Source organism: Amphiura filiformis, chromosome 1 (assembly GCF_039555335.1).
Source record: "Amphiura filiformis chromosome 1, Afil_fr2py, whole genome shotgun sequence".
Classification (NCBI taxonomy): Eukaryota; Metazoa; Echinodermata; class Ophiuroidea; order Amphilepidida; family Amphiuridae; genus Amphiura; species Amphiura filiformis.
This window is the reverse complement of record NC_092628.1, coordinates 74640268-74667444: the sequence shown is the minus strand read 5'-3', so window position 1 is coordinate 74667444 and position 27177 is coordinate 74640268. Positions and strand designations below refer to the sequence as shown.

The following is a 27177-nucleotide window of genomic DNA, read 5'->3' as shown; positions in this document are numbered from 1 at the left end:
GCAAATAAATACGGAATATTTCAAGGTTTTAATCTCAACAACCAGTATTTCAGTTTCTCATCTATCAGTATGTAGACTCCAGTGCTAGGAGTACAGTGAGAAGTATATCTGCCTGCTGAGATCAAAAAGCTAGAAATTGTTTCTTTTGGGCTACAAATACACTGTATTACAAAAAGACCAAAATTAGGCTAAAAAACAAGTTTGTTTCTTATAGGTGGCCTGAAAAGCAAATGCTTTTTAAAATTTTATTTTTACAGAGTCAGGATTTATGGACAATTATCCCTCAAATCACAAATATTTCTTGTCAAATCCATGTAGAGTAGTAGGTTAGATGTGGAAAGCTTGGGAAAAATAAATAATCTCAAAATAAATGTGGTAAACCTACTACTCAAAGCAAAATGTTCACAGCCTACAAGAAGCAAACTTCTTGTTAGCCTTACGGCAAGATAATAATAGTATGAGCATAAAATGGGCAAGATAATACTACTACCAGTATAGAGTTGCACAATTAATATACACCTGTACATGTACCTTTTAATCTATTAATCTCCACTTCATATTAGAAGTCTAATAGATACAAGGACCCCAGCTCTGATTATGGAAAAATAATATGAGTAATACCCTGGTTAGGCACTGAGTAAATTAAATTTACTGGACATCAGTGGTAGGCAAACCAAGGATATATATTAATTTTTTGACAGAAGGTGAATTCTGAATAAAATACTGGACTTCATCTGGCAACTGCAAAGATGCTCCTGTATTGATCGTAATCAGAGACTGGCCACGTGTCAGGAGCATCTTTGCAGTTTAATCTTCTTAAGTTATTCCAGTATTTTATTCATAATTCACCTTCTGTTTCTATAACTGGATGATAAATATACATCAACATTTAATTTTTTGACATTAGGTCAGTCAAGGAGAATGTCAAAATTACTCTCACATATCTCAAATCTAACCTGTTTGCTGACACTTTATATATATATATTATACACACACAAGAAATAGTTAAAATTGTATAAATGGGAAAAAGGCAGATTCAGGAAGTGTTCAGCTGATTTGGTGATGAAGAATAGCACCCAGTAACCAAGCTTCACAGTAACATAATTACCATCAGAGAATGCAGATGAAGATTCACGTCAATTGCAAACACAATCACATCTAAAATACAAACATACAAAATTAAAAGTTAAAACCACAAAGCCGTCCCTATCTCTGATAATACATGAGCACATTGGTTGAGCATATGCAAAAGTAAACATGATAAATTGAATAGCCGGCCCAGACAAACAGATGCAACGTAGCAAAGTGAGTTGCAAATTTCAGTTCCAGTATTAGATTTAATTTACAAAATAGAGTTACATAACTCTGGTAAGACATGATCTCATTATTGGATGGGCAATACCCAAATGTAAGTGAACCAACTGACTGGCCATCATGTGCATATAAACTATATTTATTATGATGTAATGGTTCATCTTATGCTGATTTCATACTTTCTGCCGCTTGCTGCTGAGCGGTGTCACCCTCCATCATGCCGCTTGTACTTTTCTGCAAGCAGAACTGCATGATTAATAAAAGCCAATGTTGCAGATCAGCACCGCCAAAAATTGTTTCCTGTTATCATAAGTCAAGAGCGGCACCACTACCGAGTTGACTTGAATTCAACTCCTAGCTATCTGCCGAGCCTCTATCGCTTAGCGCAAACCAGTGGAGTGCTATGAATAATGGTTTGGCTATGGTCACTGCTAGCATTTCTGGTGTGACTGGGGCAGTGAAGCAAAATCGTTGTCAGAGTGGTACAGCAGCAAACTGCAGGAAAGTATAAACCAGCATTAGATTGAGAGCACCATCAGCTTCATCATTTCACCTTTGATCAGGAGCATTAGGAGAGTTAGAAACTGATTTTGACATCGACTTTGATACCCACACATACCATAGACTGTTGATTTAAGCCTCTTTAGCTTCCTTGGCTGGGTCAAGTGGAGCATCTACTTCATCTCGTGGTCCATCACCTGTTGGGCTGGACTTCTCTGGAGATTCATGAAGACGAACTGCAGCTGGGTCTGCATCTGTTTCATCCTCTTTGTCAGATTTCTTTTTCTTCTTGTTCATCTTTTTGGAACTTTTGCTAACAAATTCCTGGAATTAAATAAATAGAAAGGGAAGGGTAATTTTAGGAATTTATACTAGTAAAATAAGATTGGGCCCCAAAACAATTATGATTGAACATCCAAATGTTAGCATCTTACCCTGGAAGATTTATTGACCTACAGCCTTGAAGTTTAATATCTTACACCCCCTAAAGATTTGACATATATATGACCCCTATACTTTGACCTGCGACCCATGTACCTACCATGAGAGACTTGTCCATAAAGTAAGGTTTCTCTGCAGACCCATCATTGATTCTAGTGTCTTCACAGAAGCAGAGGAGCAGTGTATCTACAGCCATCTGAAAAGGTTAAATGTCACATGTATAAAGGTCACAAAGTTGTCCTCAGCAGTAAGTGGAATGAATGACACATATTAATTATACTGGAATATATTTGACAATCTCCTTTAGTTATTGTTCATTCAATACAAGACTCTCAATGTTCCTCAACAAAAATGAATGTTACAGAAATGTGCTGTATCTTTATAAAGAAAAAATAGATAAATGGACTGGTGTAGACAAGTGCCATGCTAAATTTGGCTAGATAAAAACAGACTGATTTTCAAGGATTATGTTGATTTTTGTTGCTTAATTTTCTACTTTTCTTGTTGGTTATCTGTATCAATTTTAAAAAAAGAAAAAGGAAGGTTTTTATTTCAAACTCTAATGGTGACCCGCAGGTCAAATTGCTAGAATTGAACATTAAACACACCTAAACAGACATAATGCAATTTGCAGGCAGCAGCTAAATCAGCGCCAATATTGCAACATTGAAACAAACAACTATACAAACATCTAATCCAACCCAAACCCAGAAGGCAATGAGGATAAAGTGCCTTGCCCAAGGACACAACACGTTGGCACGAGCGGGCTCGAACTCACAACCTATGTATTACGAGTCGGGCGCCGTATCCACTCGGCCACACATGCTCCCATTTCTTTGTTTCCTGTGCATTGATTTGAATATGTGTTTTTCATTATAAAGCGCTTGTTCTCAGTAGAGCGCTTAATAAATGTTTGTATAGAATAGAATTAATAGAAAAGCGATTAAAGGTCTTTGCACCTATTGAATCAAGGCCAAAATAAACTACAATGTGGTACACGCTTTGCCACTGCCACAAATGTAGCAAAAACTTTGCCGCATCTTTTTCTGCACCAGCATAAATTTCCCAAAAACATTGAGAAAATCAAAGTGACAAACAAAGCTTATCATGTAAGCACAAAATTGTAGCAAAGAACCAAATCTTGCAGAGGAGAAACAAATATCGCTGCAGCAAGCCAAAAAAGCAACAAAAATGCCTGAATAATATACTATATAGCCTTCATCGTGCTTTTGGTCAAGTGCAGGATGATACCAGTGTGAATTTTTTTTCTGTGCATCTTCAAATTGTCAGTGTTCAAATGGGCACATGCAATGTGCGCAGAAAATAGCACATTGATGTGAAAGACTGTACAAGGTCAATAAACATATAATTAGCTATGTATTAAAATTGGTGGGTAAAAGTAGATTGCATTGCAGCGCATGTCCTTGTATCATGAGACCAAGGATTCTTGCTCTAGCTTTAGAAGATATTGGATGATCAGAATAGTGGGCCTATGTATATTCAATAAACCTTCAAAATAGTGGACTTTTGGATTATGTTTTTGCACAGATAACATTTGGAATATTTAGAGCCTTTGAGCATAAACCAAGCACCATACGTGTATGTAATGTGATCAAGTAAAATGAGTCTGATGTCGAATTTAATACCATCTTTTTATATTTCTAATTATCTATATAAATAAAAGGAAGTCGCTAAATCTTGTCCAGAAGCAGGCTCCGAGATGCTTTCACTTTCAGCTCTGATTTATTCGTACATTGATCGGGTACATATTGCCATTAAACCATCTGACGTTCATTTTTGCAAAACTATTCAATCACTATGGAAATAACAAAAAAAATTGACGGTTGCTAGGCCGTTGAGGTCAGTAACCTTATGGGTCAGGTCATGACAGCAAACGCGTCAAATGCCAGCGGTCTCCAACACGCGCGGTAAGTGGCGGGTCACGCACCTCTTGCATACACGGCACCATGGTTTCACGCGCATTGCGGCGCATGGTATGGACGCACTTAATGTTGGCTTACCGCCAGTAGGCCTACTTATGTGTACTGCGACTGACTGCTTCTCTGAGACAGTGGCGGATCCAGGAATTGGGAAGGGGGGACACTCGAAGTTTTTGCCGCCACCTTTAACTTTTTGAATGGCCACGAAGCACCATTGTCCCCTCAGAATTGGTAACTCGATCAAGGCAAAGGCCTTTTTCGGTGGGATCATTGGGTGTAAGCTGATGAAAAGGGGGGTCATTGGGTGACAGATTTGCAAAAAAGTCCACTTTTCAGAGGGAATGTTAAAATGTAGCCAACAGAGTCATTCAACTGTTCAGTATAGCCCAAAATGGTTAAATGTTAAGGGTGGGTGAGCCCAATTTAGTGGAACTTGAAAGTCCACATTTTGGAAATTCTATGCCCCGCAAATAAATCCTGGCTATAATGTAGGCCTAGCTTTTAACAACAAAGGCTCGCTTAAAATGTATTGCTGCAACTTTTAAACATGTTGCTTACGTGTTTTATACCAAAACACGTAAAATATTTTAAACCCGAAATTGAAACGTTTTCTAGCAACCTCTTCTAACATGTTTTATGTTTGTTGGGATAAAGTTAAAATCAACCATTTTGTCACGAGCTGTTTCAAAAGAAATCTGAGGGATTGAGTGAGTAACAACATTATCACAGGTCTGGATATTCACTTAAAGTTTGGCTTCTTTAATATGACAGGAGCTAACATATGATTACCAAGCTAACATGATCATTACTATACTGGATGAATAATCCCGGGGAATAATCTACACCAAGACACCATGATTATCATCACCATTTACCATGTTTACTAACCACTCCCGTTTACTAACCGCTCCCGTTTACTCAACTAGCGGGGACCCGCGCGAAGCGCGGGTCTCCCGCTAGTTAGTAATATTTCACTTGACTTCAATGAAAATCCCATGTTTCCATCACCTTTTGTTGGAAAGCAATTTTGACACATTTCTCCCATCTCTACGAACTAGAATTTCCGACTTCTGACTCATTTTGCTTGGTAACATCACATATGTTAACAAAATACCAAACACAGACCTGCCAAGACAAAGTTCACCTGCACCTGACCATCAGGTAACTACCAGCTTGAAACCATGTTTGCATTATACATGGTGTCCTGTTTGGATGGCATGTTTTGCAACTGGAAGGCAAGACAAATGTGACATGATCAAGGGGAATGAGTCACATGTCGGCAATTTTCAATTAGAAGTTTTTAACAGCATTTTCTGGCAGTTTTTGTTTGAATGCTGCATTTGATGCAAACCCCATCAAAATCGGACATCTGGTTACCGAGTTATGAGCAATTTGTCAATGGCTAAAAACAATATAAAACAAAAGAATTTGAACACTGTTTTTACCAATATCTCAAAACCAATATTAGCGACATCTGACTTCATTCACCTTGATCATGTCACAAATTATCTGTATCAAATCACAAGTTGCATGCCCATGCTTTAGCACTTGCACCATTGTCACCATGCAAAATATTTCTGAGTGGCATCAAGACGTAATCTCAGATATCAATGTTTCACTCCAAACAAGTTGCCCTGTTCAACCTAACATACAAGTTGGCATAGCAGGCAACATCAGCAATTTACTTTTTTGACATCCATCTCAAATGTTTGCGTTGACACACATAAAACAAAAGCAGGGTTCTCGCTATACAACAGGTTACCTTAAGTTTGTAATGTGGAGCATTAGACAATGCAAACCAGGAAACTCATATTCTTTGATGGCCAGCAGGATTTACTTTTATTATTCCTGCTGGTAACCTATAGGATATGGGCATCATGACACATTTAGCATAGGATGTGCATATTCTAATCCACTACACAGATTGGAAGAAGCAGACGTTTCAATAAACATAGAAACTGGTGGTTACCAATCATTTTGATACAGCCTGCATGTGCATATGTGACACACTTTTTGAAACTAAAATCAAAGGAACACAATTCTGATGAAAATGTGATGCCGGTGTCACAAATCAAAAAACTTTAGTTTAGTTTAGTTGTCCAATTTTGTTGTGAAAACCAATTTAAACTGCTTTCATTTCAGAAGATGAATGGACAAGTGGTTAGGTTCATTTCAATCAGCAAGCAATATTTAGCAATATCATCAATCATTCACACAAAAGATAAATCAAAACTCTATTATTTACAAACAGCAAATTTACACTTGTGCATTCCAACACATTTTCCAGCCAGATTTTCAAATTCCTTTGTAAAGATCTTGATTGGTACGTAGTGTTCATAAGATATACCAATTTTCCTTAAATCTGTCTATGAAAATTTGTCCATTCATCTTTGGTGAACCATGGAAAAAAGCATGGGTGCTCCTGCAGTACCTTCAGTAACAGCCAAGGAAGCTAACAGAGAGAACACTGATTGTATTACAAAAGCCTCATATATAATGCTATGGAGAATCTTCCAAAATTGATTGACACAAACACAAATGCTGCAATTTTGGGGGTTGAGAATGTGCACAATGAAGATTTTCACAAACACACAGCACCTATCATGGATTGGACACAAACAGTTCAGCACACAGCAAAATGACCACAATGTTTTACCTTTATGGTTGACATGCAGAAATAGAGAAGTATGCATTCTCCCATAAAAGCTCAATAATATGTCAGCCATAAACAAGATGCACAATGATGCTCATCATTCCAAAATGGCCACATCTCACCTTTGGCACCAAAAACGCCACTCGCACTCAACATTTAATCCTTGACCTACCTCATACACATTAAAGAATGCAGAAGCTGTTAAGTATGCAAATGTACATCCAAGAAATAGTGATACAGCATAAAACAGGAGGTCCTTGTCAAGCTAGAGGTATAGAAATTTAAGTATGAAAATATGTAAAATATAATTGTTAGTATTTATATTATTGATAAATATCTTCAATAGTGTGTGCTATCCAAAAGGTCTAAGCTTATTTGGCATGGTGCGTTTGATTGCTTGGTCTAGTATTTTGTAAGGCACGTAAATGTAACCTTTGTTCATTTCTACAGATTTGTGTGTTAACTAACTTGTCATTAAATAATTAAGTCACTGAAGCAACAAGCTACAAGGTTAGGTCATGAACAATGACACCCTGTCAATTATCAGAATAATTTAAAACCATGCATTGTAGAATGCTGTATATTTAAATGCAACCAAACACAGCCAATCAATTTCAGCTTAACCCTTTGAAGTACATCATGCATCAAAATCAGTTGATTAACTTCCGTATCTTACAACAATTTTTCTGTTAATCTATACCTGATTCACATTTGACACATCATGTGCAGCCACACTTCAGTTCTAGGTATATAATACCCTCCTACCTCATATACGGATAAGAAGCAACTGGCAAATATGTAGGCAAATATACTGCCAATGCCTACAGGTATGGCATAAAAGATCAACCGAGGATCATCCTGGAACTGTGATAACATAATGACACATGGAACAAAACACAATGATAATACAGGCATACATTTACTAAATCTGCAGTGTCAACTTTTCATTACACATGTGATCAAATACATTTGAATAGAAGTGATATATGTGACACAATCTGGTCCATGGGGGCCAAAGGCGGCACATTTGAAATTGAGATAAAGACAAAAATATGGACTAAAAGAACAATAAAATACATAAGAAAATAGACATCTCGAAACTTATTAACTTTTGAACCAAGTGTGCTAAACCTTTGGTGTTTTCAGTATATGATAGCCTAATGTTTGTATAAGGTTATAGTTATAGTAACTCAATTGTCAAAAATGCCTCCTTTGGCCCCCATGGACCAGATCGTGTCACATATGTACAATGTAAATGACAAAAGATGAGATGATCTCTTCTTTTTTAATCGTTAATTGAAAAGGAATAAACCATTGAACTTTAATTAAAAGACATATAAATACTGATTTATGCATTCAGCTGCAATTTCTGCAGGCATTTCAGGTTTTTTTAAAAATTTGTAACAGCATTTTTTATCGGTGTCTTATATTGTTTTCATTGTGGTAATGTTTATACCATATTTTGCCCTGATGTGGCAGTGACGTCAGTGCCCATTTCATTGGGCGCATCTATAAATCGCCAGAGTTTGCTCAAAGCGCTGGCGTACACTACACATACGCCCTTAAAGCATAGATGCACATGAAACAGCTGCCCCAACGTGTTGATGTCACTGCCACATCAGGGTGAAAAATGGTATAGATGAACTTGCTACAATTGAAAAGCACCAATATTCATAATCATTATCAGTCCCAGAACAGTGCCACATATGGAAAGTATGACCTTTGACATTGACTGTGCAGCAGCAGGTGGTGATCTAATGGGAAATTGCAAAGATCAAGAAATCGCATTGCTATCAGCCACATAAATGACTAGAGTGGGCTCTCCACTTGAATTGGTTAATGCATTAGAATTTTGACCATACCCGGCATAAAAATTAAACCAACCAGAAAGTAAAGGATAGGACACATGTACTGATTAATGTGCATTCATACATGTACCTTGGATGACCTTATGGATTTCCTGGCCCAGCGAAAACGACCACACCGGAAAATAATGAGAAACCCAGTGCACTCATTGACCAGTGACGGTATGCAATACTTATGTTCCATATAAAAATTGATGTTAAATTACATTAAATAAAATGCATGGAAATATACATAAGCACAAACACACCCCACACACCTCCTCACACTAACATATAGTCAGTTTCAGACACATACAACAAAGTCTCACACACACACCCCACTCTGACCCAAATCCTCGCACACCCCCACACTTGCACTTCCACACACACTAATCCTTACCCCCATGATTAGTAATCCTGATACTGCAGTCAATGCTACAACTGTAAGCTTGCCAAGGAACAAGACAAAGTCTCCAACACAGTTGATGGCTGCCACTCTCAGACTGTTTGACAGCAAGATTATAAGTGCCTGTGAAAGAGAATATGTAACAATCTGGTTAAAGACAATGTAGGTTATTTGAGATGTTTTTTCTCTTCTCTTTTAATAACATTTTAAAACTGTACACTGTGGGGGAGAGTGTGGAATGTTGAGCTGTCTTCTTCATACATCATGGTTTGAAGTTTGGAAATGGTAAATGATAATTAAAATCTTGGGCAAGAGAAACAGCTCACAGTATACCTGACTGACGGTTTTAAAATGGTCAACTTCTTGAAGTGATTTGGAAGGGCAAGAGAAACAGCTCACAGTATATCTGACTAAAATGGTCAACTTCTTGAAGTGATTTGGAAGGGATATAGTGGCTGTAAATTGAAAATACAATGCCAGGGTTTTTTGAAAACCATGGTCTGCTTCAAAAAACATTTTGATACATTAAGGTCTGCTTCATAAAGCAACACTGATACATCGTAAGTAATAATTAATACACAATGGGGTTATAACTTATTGCAAAAGTAACAATCAGTAAAGAGTATCCACAAATTTTGGATGATGACTTAAAGGACAATTGTTCTGAAATTAACCCCACGTCAAGACATCAATAAAACATGATATCCAATGCACTTACCTTTCGAGCAGAGTTACAAAAACCACCTCCTTCAATAGCTGTAAATGTTTGCAAAAGACAAATAGTTCATGATTAATCTAAAGCCAGTATCATAATAGCTCAGTGTCCTAGTATACTAGTGATCATGACTGTGTGCCTGTGCATGGGTACAACACAGCCATGCATGCTGCATTAAAAACCTAATGATGAACATTCAAAATGTCAGCCAGTCAAACATGCACAACAGTTTCACACACAGCTAATAACTTTGCAGTCAACTGGCTGGTTAAATTGTAAATTGCATTACATATGTAGATACTTAAACAAAATGTCACTTGGTATCATTTTCTACTGCTAACTTACCTATAATGATGTAGGCATTTTCATTGATGTATTTCAGGAATTTTTCTAAGCAATAAAGGCAGCAAGATAAACACTTCAAAACACACTTAGCTACTTCATTTGCACTGTCCTTTAACCTGCAGAAGAAAAATATATACAATGTGAAATTTAAATCTCACTTTGCACCTGGGCAGTGCACACTATTTGGCCAAATATGGTACATGCATTAGTGTTATTTAAGATATTCTAATTGCTGAAACCTTATTCCTTTCTTCTAGTCTCTCCCATTTACTTCCTCACTTTCATCATTACATCATCTTCTACAGTATTTTTTTTTACAAAAAATAGGTTACATTTAACTGCGTGAACACAAAAGTGAGGTACTGATTAGCTGATTGAATAAGGTTATGAGACATCAGTATCTCATTTGTTAACAAGCCATGTAGCATCATGTGACTTGATTCTTTTTTCAGTGACAAACAGGGTGAACCAAAAACCAATAGTACATCAAAAAGCTGCTCAAGTCTCGTCTTTCCTGACATATAGTCTTTCTTTTCCTTTTCTCTCTCTCTCTTTGCATGCCTTACAGCCTTTGGTAATTAGGCACCTTGCAAATCCTGTCAATTCTTAACAATTTGCCAGGAAAGTGTTACATGTAATCCGATTATCACCATGTCAACTGGATCACGCTTTTGAGTTCGAAATCATCGAAATGATCACAACACAAAGTCTATGGCATGTACTATTCATTCCAAAAAGGTGCACGATCCAGTTACCAGGGAGTTATGTAACTACTTCGCTGGCGAATAACTTACTTGTACTGAATGTATAGCAGAATAGCTCTGGGTATTTTCACAAGTAAAATAATGAATGCACCAAATACCATAGAACCCAAATGGTAGCTAGTCAGTCTTCCAATGGCTTTCAGGATTGGAGAACTGTATTTCTTCTTTTCTCTGTGGGAAAGATGAGCATAAGCAATATTTAATGTTTAGAAATTTCGCTTGTATTTACAAAGAAAATGGAAGCTGTGATACTTTTCTTGCTACAACTTTCATTGCTGATGCTTACATGTATGCAGCAAGTCTTTTGAATTCTTGAAGATGTTCACTTGCATAAAAAGAATTATGGTCTAGGACTGAGATTGCCATTCCTTTATAATGTCCTGATCTAACTGAAGGTCAACAAAAGTGACCAACAGAACACACCTATTACATCATTAGGTGTATCACACATTTGGTTTTTGTTTCCTGTACCTGTTACAACATTGGATGTCTCGCACATATCATACGGGTACATTGAGAAACTCAAGATAAGTTAAATTGCACATTTTATGCTGAAAGTCTGTGCTTACCTGGTAAAGTACCAATCAGCCACACTAGCTGCAATGACGAATTGATGACATGCCAAAATAAATTCTGCTGTCCAGATAAACCCAACAGCATGATACCACCAAAAATGTCTAACAGGTGAAGGAGGGTCATAGGTCACATATCCTGTGTCATTCATCACTGTGGGATGACCTTTGAATAAAAGAAACAAAAATTGTGCATTAATTGTAATTACCACAATCAAATATGCTCAAAATTAAGAAGTACAAACATTTCTGCAGACTATAATACACAATAAATTTCTATCATTTGATAATTTATGCATCTGATAATGATAAATCCAACATGGGTGCATCTAATTATGAAACAAATAACAAAAATTAAAACCCAAGCTGTTATCCAATAGTCTATTACCCTTAGATGGAGAAACAAAAAAAGCACAAGGACCCAAAATTTACACTAATTTTATTTGCACTGTTTTTTTTTATTAATCCCCAGTTACCTACATGGTCTCATTTTCAATTTAAATTAAATTTGAACAATTCCCATCCTCTTCAGATGGCTTATGCTATCCTCAGGCTACACAAATATGAGGCATAATTATATTTGAGCTGCTATACATAATACAATAAGCAGTGACTCTCTGGCCCTTACATAAAGAGAATTTGTTGAAATTAGAGAACTGTTTTTGTAATTAGTAAGTTTTAATTCATCCCTAAAATGATATGAAATATCCAAAGTAAACAAACAGAGATGACATCACATACATGCAAGCAAGTATAGCAAGTGTTCAATCAAGTATACATGAAAGGGACATACAGAGATGTCTGAAACCATAAAGCTGACCATCAATTAAAAAATTTGACCTTTCATATTGAAGATAAACATTTTCCCCCCAAAAGACCTAAATCTTCAATACGACAGGTCAAACTTTTCATGTGATTGACGACTTTTCATCCCAGCTACATACACTTTAAGTACATATCATTAGATTTATACAATTTACTGCAAAGGACTGTTAAATTTCAAAAATATCAATTGGTAATTATTTGCCTTAAAATGTGTAATTGTATCACGAATTAAAACAAAAATCAAAATTATTTAATATCAGAAGGACATTCCTTATTTTCAAAATGCAATTTGATATGTCTGCTGTACTCTCCTCACACAACAAATATGTGAAAATGTTGCTATCTGAGCCCTTAAGCAAATCAAATGAGGTTCATTCCATCTTCAAGTTAATGATGATTGAATAAAGAGACATGCATTAACATGGAGGAAAACTCCCATCTTTAATCCACATTGAATCTTCATAGAATGAAGCAATTTCTTAGGTGTGAATTGGGTCCCATATTGGTCATAGAATTTACCTGTTGCAGATATGAAAACAAAGACAGCAGCCACATAGATGAAAAACACTGCCAATATGAGGAATGTCCAAACAGGTTGTATCAGTAATAATGGCATGGCTGATAACGCTTTCCCTGCTTGATGATATAGCTCAACAGTGAATGCTATGCGTTTCCTCATAACCAAGATGACAAGGCATAGGATGACCTGAAAAGAAAGAATACCAGTGTTTTTAATATATTACAAGTAGATATGTAAACAACATGGCTGATAATGCCTTAAGTAATTTGATGGATATCCATAATACTTGAATGAATTTTATGCAAATTTGTAAAAAATGCGTGCAGATTTGCACCTGGATGTTTTTGTTTTTAAACAGATATAAATTCTTTGTTAGTACAATATAGTATGATATTTTTGTACATTGAGAACATATACTTACAGTAAACACTGTTGCCAATATAGAATATATGAGGAAAGCTTGGACATTTCGTGAAGCTGCATCAAGTTGTTCCAACTCGGGTAATTGTTCAAACATGTCTTTCTTCATTTTCCATGTTATCCAGAGGGCAACAGTACCAGCTACAAAAGGAGTAATACATGTATAATGTTACATAATCAATTCTAATACCATAAAAATTGGGCTCTTTTGCCATGGGTAAATTTCACATACAAACAGAGAGGTCCCTCGTCTGAAAATCTCAAGAATTAAGGGTCTATGACCTTATTTGCTGGTGGGATTTTTACCGGAGCACTTTTAGTCTGTGCCTAAAATTCCAGTTATGTCAAGAGGTGAATCTTTACGGTATCTATGATGACAATCTGCACACACCCTAAAAATCCAACATAGATATGACTAATAATAATAATTGCAATGAAAAATGTGTGCCCAATCAATTAATGACAGCTATCAATACTACCAATTAAAGAGCTGACTTTTCTTCTGTTGAGTCAAAATGTGTCTCCATTCCCATCTTGATCAAATATCCCCATCTATTGTACAAATTTAGGATTGGATGTTTTAGTTAACATCAAATAAATAGGCTAAATGTTATTGCTGTTGTTATACAATGTCTTTTGATCGAGTTGCAATTAATTTAAACCCTATTAAATAAATTGCAAGATCAGTTGCAATGAATGGCTACACTTACAAATGTATACTACTGAAGGGGCAATATATATGCAATTCATATTCAACCATTTTGTTATCTATGCTATAATTAGAGAATAAAGGTATTGTTTTAGCCCATGTCGTGCATCTATCGTCTCATACAACACGGGCGACATCATTATTTTAAGTAAAACAACAAGGCAAAGCCGAGTTGTTTTACACAAGAAATAATGATGTCGCCTGTGTTATATGAGACGATAGATGCAGGACGACAGCTATGTGGTGCATATAACAAGTGCTATACACTAAATGCATAAACATTGTAATACTCATGCATTATGACACCATTATCATTTACGAATCCCCATGATTGACAATCAAATATGGCAAAGTAACATGAAGCCATAATGGAGTGAGAGTTCTTCTGGTTTAACTTCTTTGAAATTGCAGCAAATAACACACAAAAACCTTACTGTCCCAGTCCATTGTATGATACTTACCAATAGACCCTACAACTGATATGATGTATATCAACCACACCACTATCTGTGCTACAATGTGAATCAGGAATACCATTAGGAAGGCAAGAACTGAAAAGTAAACAAATAGGGATAATTTAAATAGTGAAAAAGAACTTGGTCACTGAGGAGAGTCACAGTCACAATTTCATTTTTTTTCCAACCCTGTAATAAATTAAAGGCTCTATCTGTAATTCGCAGAATCAGAAAATGAAAAAAAAAGTGCATTGTAAAGAGAATGGCTGTGCTAATATACCCTGCAAATATGATAACATCAAACCCTGCAAATATGATAACATCAAACCCTGCATTGCCCTTGTAGAACATCTTGTCCCCCACCCCCTCGTGGAATGATGGCTGATGTGATATTTTCGATTTTTAGGCCTTCATTGACCATTTGCATTAAACTTTGTCCCCTTCTAAAAAAATCCTGGCTATACCATTGATTTCAAGTGACACTTACCCAATGCAATAACACACATGGCCAAGATAGCCCATCTTGCCATGTACACATCAGCTAGAGCTTTAGAAATCAGCTCTGCAGAATTCAATGCCTCAATTACGTTATCAATAAATTCACGTACAAACTCTTCCAACTGCACAGGAACACAGCGATTGATAATATTTTTGCTGCATGGGAAACGAGAAGAAAAAAAAACACATGGGAAAAAACATATTTTAGCATCTGATTTTACAGTTTGTTCTACAATTTTGACATGAATTGGAATATGTTTATAATGTTTCAAAAATGAGATATAGTTCTCATAAAGAGGCCCCATGAATTACCAGCTCCAATCCTACAATGTGCTGTACAGATTGAAGTTTCTGAATTAAATTCAAAAGGGCATGCTGACCAAGTCAAAAAATTAAAACAGCTAAAATAACAACTTTAAAATAGAGAATGTTACCCGGTACCTTAATGGTCTGGAAGCTGAAGAAAGATTAAGTCTGTTTTGCAGTAATATGCTAACTGCTAATAATAATGCTTTTGATGCAAAATATGTCAATAACGAGTCTTATATATCAGATTTTTGCTTTCATACCTTTCATAAACAACTTCAGGACAAGGTCCATCCAAACCTTGGTCTGCTGTTGGATATTCGCTAGTATCTATATCATAACGACAAAGTCTTGAGCCAGTTTCAGTGGCAAAGTCTTTGACTTCTTCATTAGTATTGAGCATCTCATCTGGACATTGACTCACACATATCTCCATGGAGCGTACTGGATCACGGATGTCCATAAAAAACACACGACTGCAGGATTAAAAACAAAAAATAATGGCTATTTATAAACACTTTACAATCTTCCATCAATTTTGTTTAAAAAATGTGATGACAATGATAATACTAATCATTTTGCATAGAATCCAACTACAAGGTCCACAAATAGAGTGGCTAAACAAATTGTACATCATATAAATAAAAAAATACATTTTCAATACACAACTCCTATTCCCAATATTTGACACGATCTGGTCCATGGGGGCCAAAAGGAGGTATGTTTGAAAATTGAGTTACTGTAATTATTACATTATAAGGATATCATTTACTGAAAACATCAAATGTCTAGCATACTTGGCTTTAAAGTTATGAATTTTTTATGTTTATTTTCTTATGTACCGGTATTTTATTGGTTTTTTACTCCATATTTTTACCTTTAACTCAGTTTCAAATCTGCCGCCTTTGGCCCCATGGACCAGATCGTGTCACATATTAGAGTGGAATTTAATTAAAGGCTCCCCAACATGTCTACAAAAGTTGTAACCCAACCCCAGCCCACCAAAAAAGTCTTATTAAATTGGGTCTGAAACCATTTAAGCAAACAAGTATGAACATAAATTGTATAAGCAAAAATTAATGTAGATATGGCTAATAGAGGATAACAATACCAATGAAAAATGAGTTCCTGAAAAATGAACAAGTTTTGGCATTCAGTGTAATCTTATGCAATATGTATATCAAAGGCCAAATTGCTAACTTGTACAATTTATCATGATGCATAAATACAGACATGAAAACTGATCACAGCATAAAACACTGAAAAGCCACAAATTTTATCGATTGTGGTATTGTCATACAGGCTATTCTATGGCTATTTCTTCACCCTCCCTCTGAAATTGGAGTAAAGGTTGCTGTTGCAGTGAATGGGAAAGTTAACTGAATTTGACAAAGCAGTTGTGAAAAAGTTCCAATTTGTAAAATATTGTCTAGTTTGATATTCTCTCAATTTCTGCTCAAAAATGTTAATCCAATGTGTCAAAAAGAAAAGAATGAACAAAAAGTTTCACATCAGATCTGGGTAGTACTAGTTAGGTTGATAGCCTGGATGTCTGACAGACAGATTAGATAAGTTTTTCAACATTTCCTGTGAATTTGATGAAAAAATAGGCTATACATCAAAAAAGTCCAAATATATACAAGTTTTGCACAATTTCCTGTAAATTTTGATGAACTAGACTACTCCAAAACTGCTCACATCCTTGAACACGTATTTTAACCCAAGGCACATATAATTATGCACATCTTCATGTTGACTGTTGAATCCACTTTAATTAAGACTGATTTTGTGTCATTAGCACAAAAATGCCCAAATCTGAATATGAATAGAAAGTGTGCTAGATGATTAAATCACTGATTGGGGGAATTAAATGAGCTTTATTCTGTCCTCTTTTGTTAATCTGTTTATAGTAAAACACTTCAATTTCACCAGGTATTAATTTCACAAATTTCACAAGGTCAAGGACCTGGAATTTGCAAACTTAAATCCCTGTGAAATAAAAAAGTTACAACTGACATTAAAACTAACAGTAAATCCTTTGGATTCGCGAATTGAAAACCCTAAAAAATCCTGCTTTTTCTCAATTCGTGAAATAAAGTACCCGCCAAATTTAAGTTTTTTACAGTATGAAGAATACACTTAAATTGACTATGCATGATAATTGATATAATACATATGATTTCATTCACATAAAATCACAGCCTACAGGAATTACATTCTATACACATAAAAAACAAGCAAAGATGTACATGCAGGATCTATCACAGTAGGCCTACATAATTATTTAAAAAACCAACATCAACAAAACGCAACCCCCCCTTGGATATGACTTGCATATTTACACATACACCCCACCCCATATACACAACTACTGTAGACTAGCTGGAGTAACCTTTATAAGTAATTAGTCTGTATAACATCATTTCCTATTTGATGGCAGCTGCTGTCAAATTGAATTGATCAAGTACTCATTGAAGGTCCACAATTATAATGATGTCACCCATCCAGGGATCTAACACAGATTTCACAAAACTTATAGTTTTAAAAAATGCCATGCCTTTCTGAAAAGTATTTGAAAAAGAATATTTGAGTGTATAAGGTCAAGCATGATTTATGTTTGACTATATGATTGACTTGTTCGCATATATTGTAAGGTCAACATTGCCTATATATATATATAGCAATCTAGCAGCTCATATCATAGCTTGTAAAGTCATAGTTATAGGAGAACACTTTGGAATAAGCACATTGGGGTTCAATTCCCAGTTAAACCTCATTTCTACTTGAACTTTGTTTTTTAAAGAACAGACATACTATGATGTTTATTCTGCAGAAAAGGCACGCATGTCCATCTGAGGTCAAGGATGTTAAAGATTATTTTACAGCCAAACTAGAGTTCAAATTTGACATCAATACATGAAAACATAACTTTAGAGTTTGCTGGCAGCCCTATACTAAATGCATGACAGAATCAATATGCTAATATTGATGAAGATGCTTTCTTTTACTTGCAGAATATCATGAACAGGCTGTCAAGTTCAGTAGCTACTTACATATTTTATCAAATGAAGAGCTTTGTTGCAAAACCCCTTATTACCTGTTTGATTTGATTTGATTCAATTTGGGTTTGGATAAAGTGTTGATGAATAGAAACTAAAAGAATAGGTTTGGTACAATTTTCAAGCCTTCATATTTATTTTATTATTTCTTTTATATCGCGCCTTTTGTGGATGTAAGGGCTTTTGCAACAAAACCATTTTACCCCGTTTCTAGAAACCACCTTTACAATCAAATTTGAGCCCATTTGTTTGCACTACTTTATGTAACTTGACTAATGCTTTCAAAATCAAAAAGAAAAATTGAAATATCTCATTTACTTTTTTAATTATGAATTTTTCATTAAAACAGGCAAATTTACATTTTTGAGCATTTCCGAAGCTACAGCTTTTGTTAATTACAATGATTTTTTTCAAACATAGTGACCCCAAAACAGTTCCTTTTGGTTTTAATAGTTAAAGAACATTGAAGGCTACTATTATACATCAAAAAATTATTTTCCTAAAGTTTTATATTCATTTTCAGTTCAGATTTCCGGAAATTCTCTAAGATTTCCCAAACAGGAAATATGCGATATCTCCGGAAGGGAAAGTGGTAAGAAGGTCAAACAACCACCAAAATATGAATTTTTATCCACAATATAATATCATGTCATGTCAATAACTCAATTTCACCCAAAAGTGGATGTAAGGGCTTTTGAAATAGAGCTCTTCAAATATTGATTAGCTGGTCTTGCATTTTGGGTGTCAAGATTATATGATGGTAGGCTAAATGTAATCTTTTAAGTAGCTCAAAACAGCCATGAGTATTTCCATGTGTGTGTGCAGTCTAGTTAAAATACATTTACCTTTTATTAGTCATATCCATTCCAGATAGTTCTACTCCCTCTATGGGTTCATTCTCCATACTGCATATGTTACCAAAACTATCATAGCCATAAATGATGCGGAACACATTACCAAAAAGGATAGAGTAGGCTGCTATCAGCAACTTGTTGAGAGAAAATGAAGATAAAGATTATCAGTGTACATGTATATATACACAAAATGTCAGATTTTTACAAAGGGGGTACCTAATATGGTCATGATCTGTTCAACTCCGACCAAAGCTGGAAATTTTGAAAATTTAGTTATTGCCATCACTAACTTGCTCAATATATTTATAGCTAAATAAATGTGCATCACTTGTTGGGAGTGAATTTGTACAAAATAATGCATGCATACTGATATGTTGATGCATCTAATGCAGAGCCCCGAAGGGGGGAGTGCATTAGATGCATCAACATCTCAGTACAAGTGCATTATTTTCTACAATTTCTCGAGCAACAAATGATACACAATTTATTAACCTATTTCATACACAAGAAAAATGTAGATGATTTTTGCTATTTTTAAATGCTTAGGCCTACACTAGTTGTGCGTTGCGTAATGTGTGACCTTCGCATGCTTATTTGAATTTACGCGAGTATGAGTTGGGAAAGCAGTGTGCGCAGTAACAAAAGCTGAATAATTTCTGCCTAATAAAAGCCGAACAAACTTTAGACTTACCATACCAACCCAGAACACAATAAATAGAAAACAGCAAAGGATATCTGTACAAGAACGCTTTGCTATGGGCTGTAGCTTGCCACCATCTGGCTCCTATTATAGAGAGAAAACAGAAACAACAAGTTAAGGAAAGTCAATCATGTTTACTTTCTATTGTTAACTCTGTCAGTGATGAGATTTTATGATGATAGTTTTAATCTTTTGACAGCCATAGTGTTACTGTTTAATTATTCGTTTCACATGGTGACATACATGTATTTAAGTTAGCTATCTTATTTCAATAGATTATTCCTAAAACAATTATATTTCAATTTCAAATGGAATCTGGCCACTGAATGTTCACAGTGGAGGAGTATCGACTCCGTTATTAGTAATATATCCTTCAAACACGTTTTCTCGGACACATTTCGTGTAGGCTACTATGTGTTGCGACCGACAAAATATTATTTATCGTTTCCTATGGTATAAAAATCTCAACTTTTTTTGGAGTTTGGGGGTTGAAGCTGTGGATCACAAAGTGCCCATTTAAGCACCTTGGCTGGGAAGGGGCCATGAAGAAAGGGATACACTCATGCATATAAATCTGATCAGTGGTGACCTCATGGATGGTTTAAAGGGCCCCTGCCAAAATGATAAAGAATGCATATTTTTAAAAATATACATTTGTATAATATTTAGAACAACAAATTACACATTTTCTTGTTTTAAAACATATAGTATTAAAGAACAACAACTTAAGGGCCCATAAAGATCCTTTTAGGCATAGTCCTCATATAGTAGTATATGCTCTAAAGTAGTAAAGTGTGTGCCATCTGACCTCATTCAAAACATGCTTGTAAATGCACATTTTGTAAAAGGAATTTGAAATTTGAACATGCCTAATTTGAATACAATATATCTCATATGCAATCAGTTCACCATGTATTGACCTGCAAGCAAAGCAAGTCATGATACTTAATCTCTTTTTCTATTTAGCTGATGAATATGTAGAACTCTTAAATTTCAATATTAAAGGAATTTCAGACATCTTTCTCTTGACACTAATTGTTTTAAAAATACTTACATCTCCAGCAGCACCCATACAGGGTCCACATGCCATGGTGATTGTTATGTATATCTGCAATATGTCAAAATGAAAATAACATAGGATTTTTTTCGGGAAAATACAGCACTAAATGTTTTGTTAGCCAGATGAAACATAGTTCAATACTAATGATCTAGTTTGATCTATTTGGAAATTTAAATTCCACATTCAATCAGTTGTTTTAGACACTTGAGACAGTTCTCGAACCTCAAGTCTTGCCTGCTTACATCATCTGCAACAGTCTAGCCTATTTGTGCCCTGCTACCACAAAATCACCGTAAACTCGCCGCAACTGTATACTCATCTTGTTGAGTTGGTAGATTCGAGATATTTGGTCTGAGTAAGTTGATGTTCTTTGTTGGCTGCAACCTGTACAAGATAGTAGTATTATTATTCGAGAATGGCCCATTGTGCCCCCATTCACAAAGGACATACAAACAAACTTAGTGGCTTTAACAGGTGAGTGAACACCAACGCAGTAGCCAGGGTGTTTTAAGTGACTAACACCTTGCGACTTTACGCTGATTTTGTGGTAGCAGGTCACATTTCAAAGTTGCTCTCAAACACAGTCACAAATAATGCAACTGTCCAATATGTCTCAAATGATCTCATGTGGTGACCATGCATTCACACCATCACACCACCAACGACGACTCCTCCAGCGCGGCACTGCCGGCACAGTATGTGTATAAGGTGGTTCGCGACCCACTAGATCCCGCACCTGTTGCTGTCACTGGTCTGAGGAGGCATGTACCCCCTCAATACCGGTATGTGGATTTTTAAAGACGAGTCACCCCTGTGCTGTGTGTAGATGTTCACTTTTCGTATCTCTTTCCTTGTTGAGAAAATTAATGTTGTGAAGATAGGACATCCGGGGCCTACTGTGCCATGTTTGGCTGAGTAATGGTAATGGTATACATAAACACAGCCTTTTGTGCCTTTGTGTTGAAATGCTTTCAACTTTTGTACTGGATCGTTCAAGCATGCTCAACAAATTTTTCAATTTTCTCAACTATGGCCCGAGTTCTAGGGCTAGCTGTGGGCCCGAGTTCTAGGGCTAGCTGTGAGTAGGCCTATGTTAAACTTAAACTAGTAGTGATAAAAGTCTCCTTCGAAGAGAATGGCCATGGCAATGGGGACCTTGCTCGAGAAGTCTAGCCAAGAATTTGCTCACCGATAGCTTCACATTCTAGGCTAGAGACCGTAGCATTCAAAATGTAGTCGGATTCGCTGGAGCATGACACTGTGTAAAGCAATGGAAGTTCAGAAGTAAACACAGCCGATCACGACTGCATCAAAAATGTTGCTAAAATTACACTTCAGCAAAATTATAGACTGCCCAAAATAGACAAATCTTGCTCAAAAGATACAGTTGACTCATCAAAATAACTTTCATCCAAATTTCAACATCACCAGAATAAATAACCTCCAGTGCAAAAAATTGCATCACTGTCCGACCAAAAAACCATAGCAAAGCACTCTAGCTTTGAATGCGTAACTATCGTGTGCAAATTCTAAGCTAGAGTTCTAGAGTAATGGGGACCATCCAGCCCCGTGCTGATACCTGACGTGACTAAACCTCTAGTTCTTCTTCTTCTTCTTCTCGTTTACTGGCGGGGCTCAAACTTTGAGCATATAAGCCAGGCATGTCGGGGGGGTTATGCTGGTTAGTTGAGGTTCTGATGCGTCTGCAGTTGTGCCTTGAAGCTCCTGTGTGGTACGTGGGAAATATGAGTTCTTATAGGTGTTTGTGCGGCAGTGAGGTATTTGGTAGTTTTGTGAGTTCTTGCGGCGAAGGCCTTGTCGGGTCACCAGCGTTAGGAACTGGTCACTGGGTATGTCAACAAGTTCTTGTGTAATCTTGTACATAAGTGCGAGACGTGCTGCAGACCTTCTGTCCTGGAGACGTGGCCATTCAAGGTCGCAAAGAATTTTGGTGACAGCTCCCTCAGATTTCTCGTAATTATGTTTGACAAACCGTGCTGCACTCCTTTGGATTCTGTCCAGTTGTTTGCAGTGTCCTTTGGTGTGGGGATCCCACGAAACGGCGCCATATTCAGTATGCGGTCTGACGAGACTGGTGAAGGCAATCGACTTAAGCTGCTCGGAGCAATAATAGAGGTTGCGCTTAATCAGCCCCAGTATTCTGCTTGCTTTGGCAGTTGAGTGCACAACTTGGGTGTCCCACTTCATGTCATCTTGCAGCTGTATACCAAGGTATGGGTGGGAATTCACAACTTCCAAGGACAAGGTCTGACCACTGAGTTTATATTTGTTGTACATTGGTGACCTAGCTTTACATATGCATAACTTTGCATTTACTCGCATTAAAACGCATAGATCTGCCACTTAGTTTGCCATTTACTCAGGGTGTCAAGATCCTTTTGAAGGTCTTCAGAGTCTTTAGCACATGACATGAGATACATTAAACAATCATCCGCAAATAGACGCGGTGTTGAAGAAAGATCTAGTTCAAGAGGACAAGATGGACGTGATACAACTGCACAAAGTTGTCTACCCATAAAATCCTGTAGAATGTAGAATATCAATATAATTATTGCAAGTTGCAACTCATAATCATGTAATGACATGAATGAACTGAATCCAACCTTCCAAATTCTGCACCTTCAATCATCAACAATGCCACTCCCAACAATGCAATGCATGATTATCATCTCAAGTTACACACGTAAAAGCAAGGCTAAATTATACACAAGGCGATAATTATTCGAACTTTATATACTTACATCTTTGATCGAGTACAAATTTAGAAATCTCGATTTAAAAGAAACAGTGACAGCTAACTCACAGCTCGGCCTCGGCACGTACTGATCGTACAGTTTGTAAACAATGAAAGTGAAATTGTAAATGCGCATGCGCTGCATCGCCGATTAATTCACACCACTATACGTTGATTCACCTCACACCATCTGATCAGTTGAGTTCCTTCTGAACCATCTGAAGTTGTAGTCAGCCCGGGTAGTCAGCAGGGCGAAAACTACGGTGTACCACGAAGGACATGAAAACTTCAATCAGGTTTATGCAAACTTCAATCAGTTTTTGCAAACTTCAATCAGTTTTTGCAAACTTCAATCAGTTTTTGCAAACTTCAATCAGTTTTTGCAAACTTCAACCAAACTTCAATCAGTTTTTGCAAACTTTTTTGCAAACTTACATACATACATACATACATGAGAGCTTTTGTTACACGCCATTTCAAAAGATCACAGCGTGAAAAACCAAAACATATGCAAAATATATACAAGAAACAATTGAAAACAAAAGAAAAATGAAGCAAGCAAAATTATGTTTGCGGAAACAGGTGGGTTTTGAGGCCTTTTTTTTAAAGGCAGAGACTGTTTCAGCACTTCGCACAGATGACGGTAAATTGTTCCAGATCAGAGGTGCATTGTAGGTAAATGCCTTGTCGGCAGCGGATTTAAAAGTCCAACTGCGTATGATCGGCACCATACTGCAGTTACTGTCCGTTTTCCTATACACAATACACAGTGCTCTTTCCCATTGACGCGTGACCTTTACAAATAGCCCTACGTTAACAGTATGGGGATATGACTAGTTAACGTCGCTGTGTGAAAAATAACCGGCCAATATTAAAAGTACTCTTCTAAAGTTCTAGAAAATATAGTTTTTAACATGTCCTAAATTTTTAGCTAATTTAGATGTTTGGAAATATTCGTACTTTGGTGTTTTAGTTAATGTTATAGGTAATAGTACATTGCCTAGTTAACGTCGCTGTGTGAAAAATAACCGGCCAATATTAAAAGTACTCTTCTAAAATTCTAGACAATATAGTTTTGTAACATGTCCTAACTTTTTAGCAAATTTAGATGTTTGGAAATACTCGTACTTTGGTGTTTTAGGAAGGATATGTAAACGACAGATAACACCAAAAATATAAAGAAATTATTTCTAAACCGTGTTAAGTCAAAAATCATTATGTTGCTCATTTTCAAGAATGCTGGTTTACAAAAAGCACGACATTGTCTGATTTCGTGAACAAAGCCACACATAACATTGTTTCCTTTCGTTTCCTTTATAATCGGTTACCCAACTGAAGCTATGAATACCAGGTTTATTGCGATATCGCACATGAAAACAGTCACTTGTGCACAACCAGAGAAGATCCGATTTAATCAGTTGAGCTGTTTCAATGAGTGTTATCTTGGTTTAATAGCTTTTAATGGGGTTAAGTCCTGCAAAGGTCGAGATGAATTCTACTGTAGACATGACTGCATCATGCATTCAAACGAGTGCGATCTGAGGCGGATCTAAGGCCCTCGCGAGGATTCTTAAGTTCCAGACATGATGACAGGTATTCTGGTCCAATGCCGGCAAGGCATTTAAAAACATACAGCATGGCTTTGAATGTTATTCTATCCTCTACATACAACCAGTGGAGCTGATGTAAAAGCGGCGATACATGGTCCCTTTTCTTCGCACAAAAGATGATTTTAGCAGCCCAGTTTTGGAGGGTCTGAAGGCGAGCGATATCAGTAGTGTTGGCACCCATGAGGAGAACATTGCCATAATCAAGCCTGGATAAGATAAGTGAGCGGATAATGTCATTACTAGTATCAAAGTCCAAGAATCGTCTAATGCGAGAGATATTGCGAAGGTGGAATGAAACACTGCGTGTGAGTGAAGAAATTTGGTTACGCATAGTCATGCAGTTATCGAACTAGATAACACCAAGATTTCGGACTGTTTCAGATGGTTCAATGGCCTCATTTCCAATTTGGAGTGTGACAGCAGGCATCTGGTTCTTAACATGAGATGAAGCGGCGATGAAGAATTCAGTCTTCTCACGATTGAGTTGAAGCATATTGCACGTCATCCATGATTGAATGTCACCAATGCATGATGTAAGAGAGGAGAGTGCACGATCAATGGACGACTGACATGCCGGGTCAAAGTTGGTATACAGTTGCACGTCATCTGCATAAAGATGGTAAGAAAGGCGGTGTTCGCGTATGATTCTTCCAATTGGGATGGTGTAGATGCTGAAAGATATGGGACCAACAATTGACCCCTGAGGCAGACCGTAGTCGAGGGCATACTTCGCTGATTGGCAACCATTTACACATACACTGGTGGTTCGTCCGCTGAAATATGATTTCATCCACTGAAGGGCTATGCCACTGATACCAAGTTCTTGATGCATTCGCTGAAAAAGGATGTTATGGTTGACCGTGTCAAAGGCGGCACTCAAGTCTAATAACACAAGAAAGACCCCTTTTCGATGATGAAGAGATGTCATAATATCATCTTTGACCTTTAATAATGCCGTCTCTGTGCTATGTGCTGCACGATACGCCGATTGCAGTGGCTAGCTCGCCCAAATTATTATCTTGCATATGTTTGGTAATGCTGTTTACAACAATTCTCTCAATAACCTTAGATAGGAACTTAATGTTCGATACAGGTCTATAGTTCTTTAACATGTTCCTATCAAGAGATGATTTCTTAATCAACGGACCTATGATGGCATGTTTTAAAGTGTCCGGGAACACACCTGTAGATAAAGACAATTTGACAATTTTGGTAATGGCATTGACGAAAACCTCACAGTTGCTTTTCAGAAACCAAGTGGGTACTGAATCTAGAATACAATGTTTAGCTGCAAATCCATTAATAATCTTCATAACATCATCAGCACCAACTTGATCAAACTCAGAAAGAGTACATGAAACATGACTTTGATACACATTTACACTCTTATCATTTACATGAGTTCAATCAGTTTTTGCAAACTGCAATCAGTTTTTGCAAACTTCAATCAGTTTTTGTAAATTTCAATCAGTTTTTGCAAACTTCAAACACTTTTCGCAAACTTCAATTGTTTTCACCAACTTCAAACAATTTTCGCTAACTTCAATTGTTTTTGGTAACTTCAATCAGTTTTTGCTAACTTCAACTAGTTTGTGCAAACTTCAACCAGATAACCATATAGATTTTATGATAACTTTTGGTAGCAGATTATGAGGAACATTAGTAGTGAGTCACTGTTTCAGTTTGCCTGATTTACATAATTCTAATTATAGGTACTAGGTACATGCACAACTTGCCATCTCTCTCTCTCTCTCTCTCTCCACGGATAGTACTTCCATGCTCTCTCTGGTGCCCTGAATATGTAAACTGTGATGTAACACTGTGAGGAGTCTGCCTCAAGCAGCCTTGACCTAGCTGCTATCATTGCTGTGTATGTATAGGCTGGCAGAGTCTATGTTGAGACATTGAATA

The 27177-nt window shown here is 36.6% G+C and overlaps 3 protein-coding genes across 4 annotated transcripts; all 3 read right to left on the bottom strand.

The window, feature by feature from the left end:
* Positions 1-925: 925 nt before the first annotated feature.
* LOC140153185 (choline transporter-like protein 1) lies at positions 926-23775 on the bottom strand. 2 transcript variants are annotated; one of them, XM_072175863.1, is made up of 18 exons: positions 23664-23775; positions 20896-20949; positions 19833-19925; positions 19133-19275; positions 15492-15704; positions 14912-15078; positions 14431-14520; positions 13262-13401; positions 12840-13026; positions 11493-11661; positions 10954-11094; positions 10160-10275; positions 9818-9855; positions 9094-9222; positions 7022-7114; positions 2357-2452; positions 1934-2139; positions 926-1158 (listed from the first exon to the last, which is right to left on the bottom strand). In XM_072175863.1, the coding sequence occupies exons 2-17, from the start codon at positions 20929-20931 to the stop codon at positions 1948-1950; spliced, it is 2043 nt and encodes a 680-aa protein (XP_072031964.1). In that variant the 5' UTR covers positions 20932-20949; positions 23664-23775; the 3' UTR covers positions 926-1158; positions 1934-1947. The 2 variants fall into 2 exon arrangements, with proteins under 2 accessions (XP_072031964.1, XP_072031971.1); XM_072175870.1 differs by lacking the exon at positions 7022-7114 and adding an exon at positions 7615-7713 and having other exon boundaries at positions 23664-23754.
* LOC140162991 (uncharacterized) lies at positions 22537-23199 on the bottom strand. The gene has a single exon (XM_072186327.1). The coding sequence runs from the start codon at positions 23197-23199 to the stop codon at positions 22537-22539; it is 663 nt and encodes a 220-aa protein (XP_072042428.1).
* Positions 23776-25171: 1396 nt separating the features above from the next.
* LOC140162983 (uncharacterized) lies at positions 25172-25597 on the bottom strand. The gene has a single exon (XM_072186314.1). It carries the CDS (start codon positions 25595-25597, stop codon positions 25172-25174), a length of 426 nt encoding a protein of 141 aa, XP_072042415.1.
* Between the last annotated feature and the right edge of the window lie 1580 nt (positions 25598-27177).